This window comes from Daphnia pulicaria, chromosome 3 (genome assembly GCF_021234035.1).
Source record: "Daphnia pulicaria isolate SC F1-1A chromosome 3, SC_F0-13Bv2, whole genome shotgun sequence".
In the NCBI taxonomy this organism is placed as follows: Eukaryota; Metazoa; Arthropoda; class Branchiopoda; order Diplostraca; family Daphniidae; genus Daphnia; species Daphnia pulicaria.
The window spans coordinates 13,023,933-13,035,759 of NC_060915.1; the positions used below are offsets into that span (position 1 = coordinate 13,023,933).

The 11,827-nt window shown below is 41.5% G+C and overlaps 1 protein-coding gene across 1 annotated transcript; it reads left to right on the forward strand.

Moving 5' to 3' along the window:
- Positions 1 to 318: 318 nt before the first annotated feature.
- Positions 319 to 6,222, forward strand: LOC124328572. Its single transcript, XM_046787425.1, has 6 exons — positions 319 to 562; positions 655 to 937; positions 1,010 to 1,165; positions 1,320 to 1,565; positions 5,249 to 5,336; positions 5,906 to 6,222. Exons 3-6 carry the CDS (start codon positions 1,124 to 1,126, stop codon positions 6,205 to 6,207), a joined length of 678 nt encoding a protein of 225 aa, XP_046643381.1. The 5' UTR covers positions 319 to 562; positions 655 to 937; positions 1,010 to 1,123; the 3' UTR covers positions 6,208 to 6,222.
- The last annotated feature ends 5,605 nt before the right edge of the window (positions 6,223 to 11,827 follow it).

Sequence of the window (11,827 nt, forward strand, 5' to 3'; positions counted from 1 at the left end):
ATTGGTTATTGTAGACCCATCCCCGGCAAAGTCACCTGCAGAAGGAAAGGCCAGTTTGCATTTCAATCGAAGGTGATCATGGAGATCATTACGTAAAAGGTGTCAGGCATTGGTGTAGAGGTTGGGTGAGAACGGGACGTTTTGCTTCATTATCAAGAAGGTAAAAGAGCCATTAGGCTTAAGAGGAGGGGCGAGAAAAAATTGTATTAAAGGCGAGAGAAAAGTTGACAGGGATCAGTCGAGTGAGCATCTCCGACACGGCAATAACTCCATATTTCGTCGTAATATCAGTTCGCAATCATGGGTAAATGTTCATTTTTATTTCGAGTTGTAAATCTATTCTATCTTGTTATTAGTTGTTGGTACGACTAGTTACCTTCGAAGAATAATTTCCGATTGTTTATTGCATAGTTAATTATGGCATTGTGTTGCTGTTGGGTGTTGTATCGTTGATGTCGACCACGAGAGAAAATCTTTTAAAAGGAAAGAGAAAAGGCAACAGAAGTCAATCGAGTGAGCATCTCCGACCCGGCGACAACTTCATTCTTCGTCGTATTATCAGGTCGCAATCACGTGTAAATAATCTGTATTCCTACGTGGAATTTTGTATCAATTTCCATTTTTTCTATTTGATAATATGTCCGTTCCACCAAGGATCCAGATGATTTCACCACAACTTGTGCTGCTCCTCAAGCTACACTACCAAAGCGCTACAGTACTACACCGAGGCACCTACTGAGACTACGCAACTACGTATGCTGCCCCAACCTACGACACCGAGGCTCCAGCTTATTACATCACCAAGGCTGTCGAATTCTACACTGGAGCGCCCAAGTACGACAGAAATCAGTCAAGTGAGCTTCTCCGACACCCAACACGGCAATCCCGAAGTTTCGAATAAACTTCGTTTCAAACAGTGGAACGGCAAAGAGTGAAGGTGAGTTCTTTATTATTGTAATTTTGTGCAACATGTACTAATGACTTGTTTTCCTTCCTTGTCTGTCTTTAGAACAAGACAAATTCGACTGCAATCGCGTCGAATTGAATAGTAAAGATAACATATTCGTACGTGTACACCGCGCCGTTAAACTTGACATTTTTGGTCGGCAAGCCGCACTTGACGATGGCCGTACCATCACCTACGACAAGTGCGTTATTGCCACAGGTAAACATTTTATGCCAAACGAAATTATGGAATGCTGAATAACTTTGATAATCTTCCTGCTCGATAGTATCTAAGAGTCTATTTAAATTGCTAGCAATTTATTTCTATGAATTAGTTCTACGAATTCCTCTAAAAATGGCCTTTATTTTGTTAGGTGTTAAACGAAAATCTTTTCCAATCCCTGAGCGGTGCCCTTAAAGATGCCCACGAGCACGTAGCGCTGTTCCGCAACATCGATGGCGGTAACATAGGTCGAGTTCTCCGTCCTCCTAAATATTTGAGCCAATGGACAACCGAGAAGGTGAAAGCGGAAAGTGTTAATGTTTTGCCCAAAACTAATGTTGAGGGTGTAATTTTGGAAGACTACAAGGCCGCATTGACCTTAAACAATGGTCAAAAGGTAAAAAAAGTCCAGTCCTCCACCGTTTGAGCATTAGTCATTTCGCCTTTCTTGTGAGCTATTGCCTTTTGGCCTCGGTCGGACTGGGAATCTCCACCTCAAGACAAACTTCGCCCACTCGATTGTAAAACTTGTCGTACAGTTGCAGCTTATTGAGACCGTCGTCCAAACTGGACAAGTCAACTTTAACGAAGCCGACCGTCTTCAAACCCAATTTTGACGATTTTTTTACTTTGATGCTCATTCGACACTCTTCCGGATTTCGAGTCTTGATGGTAAAGTCTTCGTTCCATTCCGGCTGGCTACCGCGGATGGTTTTGGTTTTTATTTTCCTGACCATGTCACGGGACATCAGGCTGTGCCATTGCTCGACCCGCATTGAAATGTTATACTTGTCAGAATCCTTTGCTTTTGGAAAGTCTACTCCTCTCACAACTTTGACATTGAAATGCTTCAAAGGCTTCTGGTTTCCTTCCTCGCAAACAGATTTTTCGGGATTTGGGGGCAACTGTCGATCTATAGGCTTATCACGGAATTGATTATCAGTGCTCCTATTGGATATAGCCTTCGGTGGCTGTTTCTCAACTTGTTCATTTTTCTCAGGTATAATCGTCTCTTTGGCGATTTCAGTTAGTTCAGTTTCACCCAGCACCGTATCTTTGTTAGTCACATTTCCGGTGTCGTCAATCGTCTTCTGCAAATTCTCGTTCAGACTCTCCGCTTCCGGCTTTTTCTCTTTCGTTTCAAGTTCATGTCCGGTAGACGGAGGTACTTCAGCCAGCGTTTCCTTGGGTTTACAAACGATCTCTGGGCTTGGAATGACTTCCGGCAGCATGTACTCGATCTCCACCTCAAGACAAGCTTTACCCACTGAATTGTGAGTCTCGTCGTAGAGTTGCATCTTATTGAGGCCGTTCTCCAAGCTGCACATGTCAAGTTTAACGAAGCCAACCGTGGACGTCTTCAAACCCAATATCGACGACTTTTTCAGTTTCATTGTTAACATCCACTTTTCCGGATGCTCAGTAATGGTACTGGTATATTGTTTATTCCACTGCGGCTGGCTGCCGCGGATTGTTTTAGTTTTGAAATTCCTGGACTGGAAGTGGATCATGCCGTACCATACATCGACCTGCATGGAAACGTAATAATTTTCCTTGGCTTCCGGGAGGTTAACTCCTCTTACAACTCTGATTTGGATCTCTCTATAATGCTTCCGGTTTCCTTTCTCGCAATCATGGTGCGGCTCTGGTGCTTCCCGTTTCTCATCCGTTGCCCAATCATTTAGAAGTTGAGATTTTTCGGTATTTGGGGGTAATGCGTGTCCATTTCCAGGCTTATGACGAAATTGATTATCAGTGCTCTTATTGGATTTAGCCTTCGATGGTTGTTCCTCAACTTGTTCACTTTCCTCAAGTATAATTGTCTCTTTGGCGATTCCAAGTAGTTTAGTTGCAACCACCGGATCTTCGTTTGTCACATTTCCGGTGTCGTCAATCGTCTGCTGCAAATTATCGGACAGACTCTCCGGTTCCGGCCTTTTCTCGTCTATTTCAAATTGTTCGTTAGACGAAGGTATTTCAGCCGGAGTCTCCTTGGGTTTAGAAACGATCACTGGGCTTGGAATAACTACCGGCAGCAGGTACTCGATCTCCACTTCAAGACAAGCTTTGTCCACTGGATTGTAAGACTTGTCGTACAGTTGTAGCTTATTGAGGCCGTCGTCCAAGCTGGACAAGTCAAGTTTAACGAAGCCGACCGTGGACGTCTTCAAACCCAATATCGACGACTTTTTTACTTTGATGGTCATTCGACAATCTTCCGGATTATGAGTCTTGATAGTAAAGTCTTTGTTCCACTCCGGCTGGCTACCGCGGATGGTTTTAGTTTTAATTTTATTGTCCTGGACGCGGTTCATGCCGCGGCATTGCTCGACCCGCATGGAAACGTAATATTTGTCATAATCTTTTGCTTTCGGAAGGTTTACTCCTCTCTTAAATCTGATTTTGAAATGCTTGAAAGGCTTCTGGTTTCCTTCCTCGCAAACAGGTAGCGGCGGTGGTTCTTCCCGTTTTTCATCCATTGCCCCATTCTGTTTCTGTGGAAGTTGAGATTTTTCGGAATTTGAGGGTAGTACCTGTCGATCTCCAGGCTTATGAAGGAATTGATTATCAGTGCTCTTATTGGATTGAACCTTCGATGGCTGTTCCTCAACTTGATCACTTTCTTCAGGTATAATCGTCTCTTTGGTGATTTCAGTTACTTCAGTTTTACCCAGCACCGGATCTTTGTTAGACATATTTTCGATATCGTCAATGATCTCGGGCAAACTCTCCGGCTTCGTCTTTTTCTCGTCCATTCCAAGTTGTTGGTTGGATGGACGTACTTCAACCGGAATGTCTATTATGGGTTCAGAAACTGGCTCTTCTGCAGGCGCTTCATCCAGTTCCTGATTCTCGGCCGGAATTTCGTTGGATAAACTTTCGGTGGTGAGAATAGTTTCTCGCGTTTGAAAGTTGAGACTCTCCGGGTTATCTTGGAGCATGTCAAATTGTTCTATCACCGGCATCTCATTTGGTTTTTCGACTATAATGCCAACTTCCTCGCCATTCCTCGGGGTCAGACTACTCATTTGATCCCCCAGTTTCTCGATTGTGTCGGTCTGGTTGTTAAGGGATGCTCGTAGTTCTTCCACTTCCGCCTTACTGGATAGAAGAAGACGATTGGTATCTTCCATTTTTCGCCTCAACTGTGACTCCTTTTCGGCCAAACGGAGATTTTTCGTTTCAAGTTCAGAAATGGTTCTATTCTTTGACTCAAGCTCACGTGTAGTCACGGCCAACTCGCGCGTGTCCAATTGTTGTTCGGCAAGACAAACTCTGAGATTTTCCAATTCCGCCCGACTGGATGCGATAACGTTATCCCTGTCTTTTATTTTTCGCCTTAGACGGGAATCCTCATTTGTCAAGCGGAGATTTTTCTCTTTTATGTCAGAAATTTCACGTTTCTTTTCTTCCAGTTCGCTTTTGGTAGTTGCTAACTCGTCGTGTACGTTCTGAAACATTTTTAGCTTTGATGAGGTGTCTGTCAGTTTGGATTGAAGCAGACTCAACTCATTCTCCAAGCGTTCATTTTCCAATACAGTCAGGTTTTTATCATCGTCTTTCGCCATCAAAGGAAGACAACTTTGTTTGTTCAAGTCATTTCCGTTGGAAGTCGAAAGACCTTTGTCAATTTCAAGTTTGGTTGCGCGTAAAACGTCCGGTTCAATCATCTTCAGGATAACAGCCGAAAGCCGAGTTTGTGATTCGGTCGATCGACTGAATAAATCCATCAAGTTGCAATCTCTGCCTATATCCCAGCAGACATAAGCAAAAAGCAAAGCCAATGTAATAGTGACTGCCAAAATGTCTATAACGATCATTTTCACCACTGGTAGTTAGGGTGTTTGCTAGTGAAAACTGCTATGTCTGCTATTGCCGTTGGGGTTGCCTAATGCCTATATAGACTTGCCAGGAGAATCCCATTTAGCATCCGTCACTTTCCTCTGTTTTAATCAGATTTCTAATTATGTTTATGCTATTTTACTTTTTTTTTTATGTGTTATCATAGACTAGGGTTTAACGAACATTGTTCAATTAGTTATGGATTAATTGCAATTCATTTTAATCTTTTAATTGCAGTTTGAAATGAAAGTTTTCGTAATTCCGGTTTGGGATTCAAATGTTGCCGGTCTGGACATGTCTGGAAAACGACAGGGCGCCCGTAGCGGTAAATTCACCAACTAAGAAGAATAAAAGTTTATGAATTTCTCTTAAATTTTCATTGATTTGAGATTCTAAGCCAATCGTTTCCGTGTTTTTCTGTAGCATTATTTGGTTTTTAGGTGGGTAAATTGCAAAAACTTTGACGAGGCTGTTGCCCTGAAACCGATAACGAAATGATAAATGACGTTACATGGGCCCATGGTTTGAAAGTCATTTTCCCGTAAACTATAATCAGTAACAAAAGTCAATGTTAATTAATCTCTTCTTATTTTATTTGGTTTATTTTGACGCGAAGCGAGAATATAGGTTGGCTAATTATGAATTATTTTCTCTAGAAGAGGAAGTGGGTAGTAAATCAGACCATAATGGCCGCTTCCTATCAAGCCTATCCTCCTTTTCTAATAGCAGTAGAGACCAAATCAGATCTTTCTTCTTTTGTCAGTTTCTTAGCAGATTAAGGTATCAAGGTATTAGGGTAAAAAGGTGTAGTAGTTGGTGGTGGAGTGAATTGAATGAACCCAGCCAGTTCCCAATCAATGTGATCAAGTGATACTGATTTTTCTCTTAATATAGTTAGATCCGCCGAAGATCGTCGCTATCATGACGTCGACACGGAAATGAACGGCCGTTTCATCACCTCCAACGACATCCAAATGGCGGAATGCAGAAAATCAAGGCCAGCCCGGAATGGAACGCAACTGGAACTAGGATCGGAGGTGGATCAGCGCCCAATCCAGCGTCCGGCTGTTTCGATGTCGATCGCTGATATCCAATTCATTCAAGGTATGGAATCATGTCAATTCATTTACCACCATAGAATATTTCGCAGCTCAGTTTGGAATTCGTTGGCAATGGTCGAATCGATCGATGACTGAAGCGCAGCTGATCTACAGCTATGATAGGCCTATACTCTTTATTTTTCCTTCAAGTTTGTGATTGGCCATCGTGTTTATTTTTAGGCTTGTTGACTTGAATCATTCGCATTTGATTTAGACTTGCTACTTTTCTTATTTCCTTACTGCCGAAGTTTTTGTTTGTTTGTTTTCATATTTTGATTCAAAAGAATTTGGATGGAATATGATGGGGAGTTTTCTTCATTCGAGGGTGCAGGTTTAAATGAATAATGGAGAGTGGGGGGTTAAAATCGGATAAAATTGTAAGTTTTAAAGCTAGAAAAGAGAAAAAAGGTATAAATAAAAAAAAAGAAATCGGGTCGGAATACTGATGACACGTTCACCCAACAACAGCTGTTGATCTACAGCTATGATATACCCTTTATTTTTCTTTAAGTTTGTGGTTGGCCATCTTGTTTATTTTTAGGCTTCTTGACTTGATGAATCATTCGCATATAATTTGGACTTGTGCTTTTCTTATTGCCATACTGCCGAGAAAAAAGAAACGTGACTTTTTCTGGGCTCTAGATATTGTGAATTTCAAACATTCATACAGCGGCACTGTCGGAAAAACTAAAACATTTCTATGATGTGATGGGTTATAGTCATACTTCGTTTATTATTCCAACAGAGTGCACCTTATTTATTCATCGGAATCATATTCATCTTTTTAAAAAAATGCTGATGGGACACGAGGTCTAATTGACTTGTGCCAGCACCACTTTATTATGGGAAAATGATTCGATGGTGACTGATGAGTCAATTTTGTTGAATATCTACTAATCTTATCGCTCGAACATTTTGACGGCTCAAAAACCGTTTGACTTAAAATAACGCTCACCGTGCTGGGCTAAACAGTATCGGCTTGACATTATATTTATTGCTTCACAAATTTCCTGTTGACATCTGTAGCCTATTTTTTTAACTTAACAATTTTCGTTTCATTCGACTCGTCATTTTAAGATGTAAGCCACTTTTTTTCTTACGCTGATGAACAGGAGATGTCATGTCCCTAAAAAGAATAACCAAAAGTCATATGTTTGCTTTTTATATGTTTATTTTTTGAATTTTGAAATGCCATTGAATTGTTTTCGAAGGATCGGCGAAATTATTATTATCATTATTATTATTATTATTTTTAAGTTATTATCAGAACGAACTCAGCATCATATCCAAAATATCAAGGAGTGTCTTGTTGGGGGCTGGGCATGGATTGACGAACAAATTTTTCATGTAGTTTCGTTCGGTTGGCTGGTAGCCGTCGGTGCTCTGCTGCGGGAGCGACTCAGCCTCTGTTGATGCTGGCTGTTGCTCAACTTTCTGAGTTTCCTCATCTTCCTTTTCCCCCACCGCATCTGTGTTAGTCATATTTTTGTCGTCGTTAATGGTCTGCTGCAAATTATCGGTGCAAATTATCGGACTCTTCGGTTCCGGCTTTTTTTCGTCCGTTTCAAATTTTTCGTGAGACGCAGGTACTCGAGGTACTCCAACCGGAGTCTCCTTGGGTTCAGAAATTATCTTTGGGTTGAGAATGACTTGCGGCAACGGGTATTCGATCTTTATCTCCAGATCAACACAAGATTTGCCCACCGGATAGAAATTTCGGTTATACAGTTTCACCCTATTGACTTGATATGCAAACAATTCGGACACGTAAATTACGCCGGAGCCGACCGTGATTGACGTCTTCAAACCCCATTTCGACAACTTTTTGAGTTTAATAGTTAAGATAGAAAAGCAAGCTTATCAGCTCGCCGCGAAGGGATAATCGTAAGCCAGTTGAAAACTGTCTTAAATGAAAAATTCAGGGCCTATTGTTAACTCGGACTTATTCACAGTTCACACTTTTCTTCACAGACTTTTTGGTCTTAAAACGGTATTTTTCTGTCAAAGTTCAATATCCTTGCAAGTTATTAACGTTTAGTTTGCTTAACTCTTATTTTCCAATTTTTACACATAAAGTTCAATAATTGAATTTAAAAATAACCATCTTTTAGTCAAATAACTGCAAAACATAAATGCAAATCTGGTTGTTGCGTCATGGATGGGACATCAAAGATTGCGTCATCACGGCGATACTACGGACATCTGGTGGTGATTTGATTGGGCGGAATATATTCGTAAAATTATTTTACTCATGTTTAACCATCCATTACGAATATATTTCAATAAAAATTATCCGACGAGAAGGATGAATTTTAAACTTAACACGTTAAATAAATGACACTTACATATGTAGTGGAAAGTGAAATTTAAACCTAAGGTGAAAAAGTTGTAGTCGCCACCGCCAGATGTCTTTAGTCGTTAAGCAATTATTTTAACAGTTTTTCATTAATTACAGGAGAACTAATTAAGTAAATGAAATTATTTTTGTTCTGGTCGCACCGCATATTTTTTGTGTAATTTTTAAGACCAAAAAGTCTGAAATGTGTCGTAAAAAGCCCGAGCTATGGAGCGTTACATACATACATACATACATACATACATACAGACAAAGTGACATGGCTTTTTTTTTTCTGCGTATGCGATTATTAGCTTCGCCCTTCGGGCTCGCAATCATCCACTTTTCCGGATTTTGAGTCTTGATGGTAAAGTTTTCCTTCCACTGCGGCTGGCTACCGCGGATGATTTTGGTTTTCATTTTTTTAGACTGGACGTGGATTTTGTCGTGCCATTCTTCGCCCCGCATTGAAACGTAATAGCTGTCCTTGGCTTCTGGAAGGTTTTCTCCTCTTAGTACTCTGATTTTGATATACTTAGGTCTCTGCTGGTTTCCCGGCTCGCAATCATATTTTTCGGGATTTGGGGGCAAAGCGTGTTGATCTTCAGGCTGATGACGGAATTGATTATCAGTGGTCTTGGATTGATCCTTTGATGGCTGTTCCTCAACTTGTTCACTTTTTTCCTCAGGTATAATCGTCTCTTCGGTGATTTCAAGTAATTTATTTTCACCCAGCACCTGCTGATCTTTGTTCGTCACATTTTCGATATCGTCAAAGATCTTGGCCAAAATCTCCGACAGACTCTTTGGCTGTTTCTCGTCCATTCCAAGTTGTTGGTTGGATGGCTTGGGCGTTGGACGTACTCCGACCGGAACGTCTTTGGGTTCAGAAACTGGCTCTTCTGGTGCTTCCAGTTCCTGATTGTCGGCCGGAATTTCGTCGGATAAACTCTCGATGGTGAGAATATTGTCCCCCGTTTGATTGTTGAGACTCTCCGGGTTGTTTTGAAGCGTTTCAACTTGTTCTATCGCTGCCGGGATCTCATTGGGTTTTTCGACTTTAGTGCCGACTTTCTCGCCATCAACCGATTTAGACTTCGGTTCAGGTTTCAGTTGGCGTTTGGGAAAATGACTAGCCATCATCTCGATCAAAAATTCTCCCCAGCCCAGGCAGCCAATAACAACAAATATCTTTGGGAGGCCAAGATGATGAATCGCAAAGAGAAGCGCGAGAACAATGTAAAACATTTGGGTATTCATTTTCTAGGCTTGAAGAATCAGAGAATAACAGCGAACAGATAGTCTCCCCCCTTTATACCTTCGGAACCGATTGTTGACGTGGCAGCTATTGGAAAGTCACTTTTTGTTAGGAATTTCATAATTTAGAATAGCCAAATTTTGTTATTTTTATTGAATTCTAATTTATTTTAATATTTCAAATAATGTTCAAAAAGAAATTTCATTGAATTCGATTATCTTATTTTTATTAATTCGATTTGAATGTAGATGATGGGCCAAGACTCGAGATTACGAGACATTTGCTGAACAGTTGCCAAACATTATTTCAAAAAATGGTTCATAGATGGTTCGATAAAAAAAATTATTAAAAGTCAGTTTGAAAATTATTGGAAAATCGTGACTCGCAGAAAAGTAAAAATAAGTAAGCATCTTAATCATAACTGTTTGGAAAAATGTATTGGACCCCGGATTTCGGGGCCAGTCCAGTGGTCAAGTGGTGTTTGTTTTTAGTGTAATTGTTTCTTGTCGATTTGAATCTACCGATATTTTATAGAGTTTGAATCGAACAATGGCTCAAAAGACTTTTACTGCCAACGCGTTTAACGATTCTTCGGGTGGAAATTCATTCGTCAAGACACTCATCCAACTTCCGCGTCAGGCTAATACTTTTTGGTACATTCGGTATATCAGATTCTCCGTCTATTGATTTTTTTCGCCTTCTTTATGTTCCGTTGTCTTTTGACCTCGGCCGGATTGGGAGTGTCGTCCGGCAGACCGTCGATCTTGATGTCCATTTCAAGCAAAGCTTCGCCTACTGGATTGCCAGACTCGTCGTTCACTGGCAACCAAATGAGGTGCGAGTGCTTCCGACTGATGATGTCCATCAAATCGGACACGGTCATTTTAATTTGGCCGACCGTGGACGTTTTCAAACCCAATTTCGACGTCTTTTTTACTTTGAGGGTCAGGAAACACTTTTCCGGATTACGAGTGTCTATGATGAACTTTTGATTTACCTCGTAAGCGCTGCCGAGGAACTTGTTGGATTTGGCTTTCTTGACCTGGTCGCAGATTTCGTTGCGCCATTCCTCGACCCGCATAGAAATGTAAAACTTGTCGGCTTCCGGAAAGTTGACTGGTCTCCGAATTATGATTTCGACATGTCTGCGGGCCTTGTCGACTTCCTCAGCTTCAGGTGGTGGACATTCTTTGTTGGACTCTGCTGGTATTGTTTCTTTGGGTTCTAGAGCCCTCTGGTTGTCTTCCTCGCAGTCAGGTAGCGGCTCTGTTGCTTCCGGTTTCTCATCCATTGCCCGATTCTGTTCAAGTTGAGATTTTTCGGGATTTGGGGGCAATGCGTGTGGGTCTCCAGGCTTAAGACGGAATTGATTATCAGTGGTCTTGGATTCAGACTTTGATGGCTGTTCCTTAACTTGTTCACTTTCCTCAGGTATAATCGTCTCTTTGGCGATTTCAAGTAGTTTAGTTTCACCCAGCACCGGATCTTCGATAGTCACATTTCCGGTGTCGTCAATAGTCTTCTGCCAATTCTCGGTCAGACTCTTCGGATCCGGCCTTTTCTCGTCCGTTTCAAATTGTTCGTTGGACGCAGGTACTTCAGCCAGAGTGTCCTTGGGTTTAGAAACGATCTCTGGGCTGGGTTCTTCCGGTTTCTCATCCATTGTCTGATCATTTAGAAGTTCAGGTTTTTCGGGAATAAGGGGCTGGACCTGTGGATCTTGAGGCTTATGACGTAATTGATTATCAGTGCTCTTATTGAATTGATTCTTTGATGGCTGTTCCTCAACTTGTTCACGTTTTTCCTCAGGTATAATCGTCTCTTCGGTGATTTCAGTTAGTTCAGTTTCACCCAGCACCTGCTGATCTTTGTTAGTCACAGTCACATTTTCGGTGTCGACAATGGTCTCGGTCAAACTCACCAGTTCCGGCTTTTTCTCGTCCGTTTCAAGTTGTTGGTTGGATGGACGTACTTCATCCGGAATGTATTTGGGTTCAGAAACTGGCTCTTCTGGTGTTTCATCCAGTTCCTGATTGTGGGCCGGAATTTCGTCTGATAAACTCTCGATGGCGAGAATAGCTTCCCGCGTTTGAAAGTTGAGACTCTCCGGTTTGTTTTGGAGC

What these genes read in the sequence shown, in the direction of transcription:
- LOC124328572 (XM_046787425.1), top strand. Translation starts at nt 1,124, where the DNA reads ATGGCCGTACCATCACCTACGACAAGTGCGTTATTGCCACAG. An exon ending in CCTTAAACAATGGTCAAAAG is followed by an intron (nt 1,566 to 5,248) that starts GTAAAAAAAGTC and finishes TTTTAATTGCAG; the next exon opens with TTTGAAATGAAAGTTTTCGT. An exon ending in ACGACAGGGCGCCCGTAGCG is followed by an intron (nt 5,337 to 5,905) that starts GTAAATTCACCA and finishes CTCTTAATATAG; the next exon opens with TTAGATCCGCCGAAGATCGT.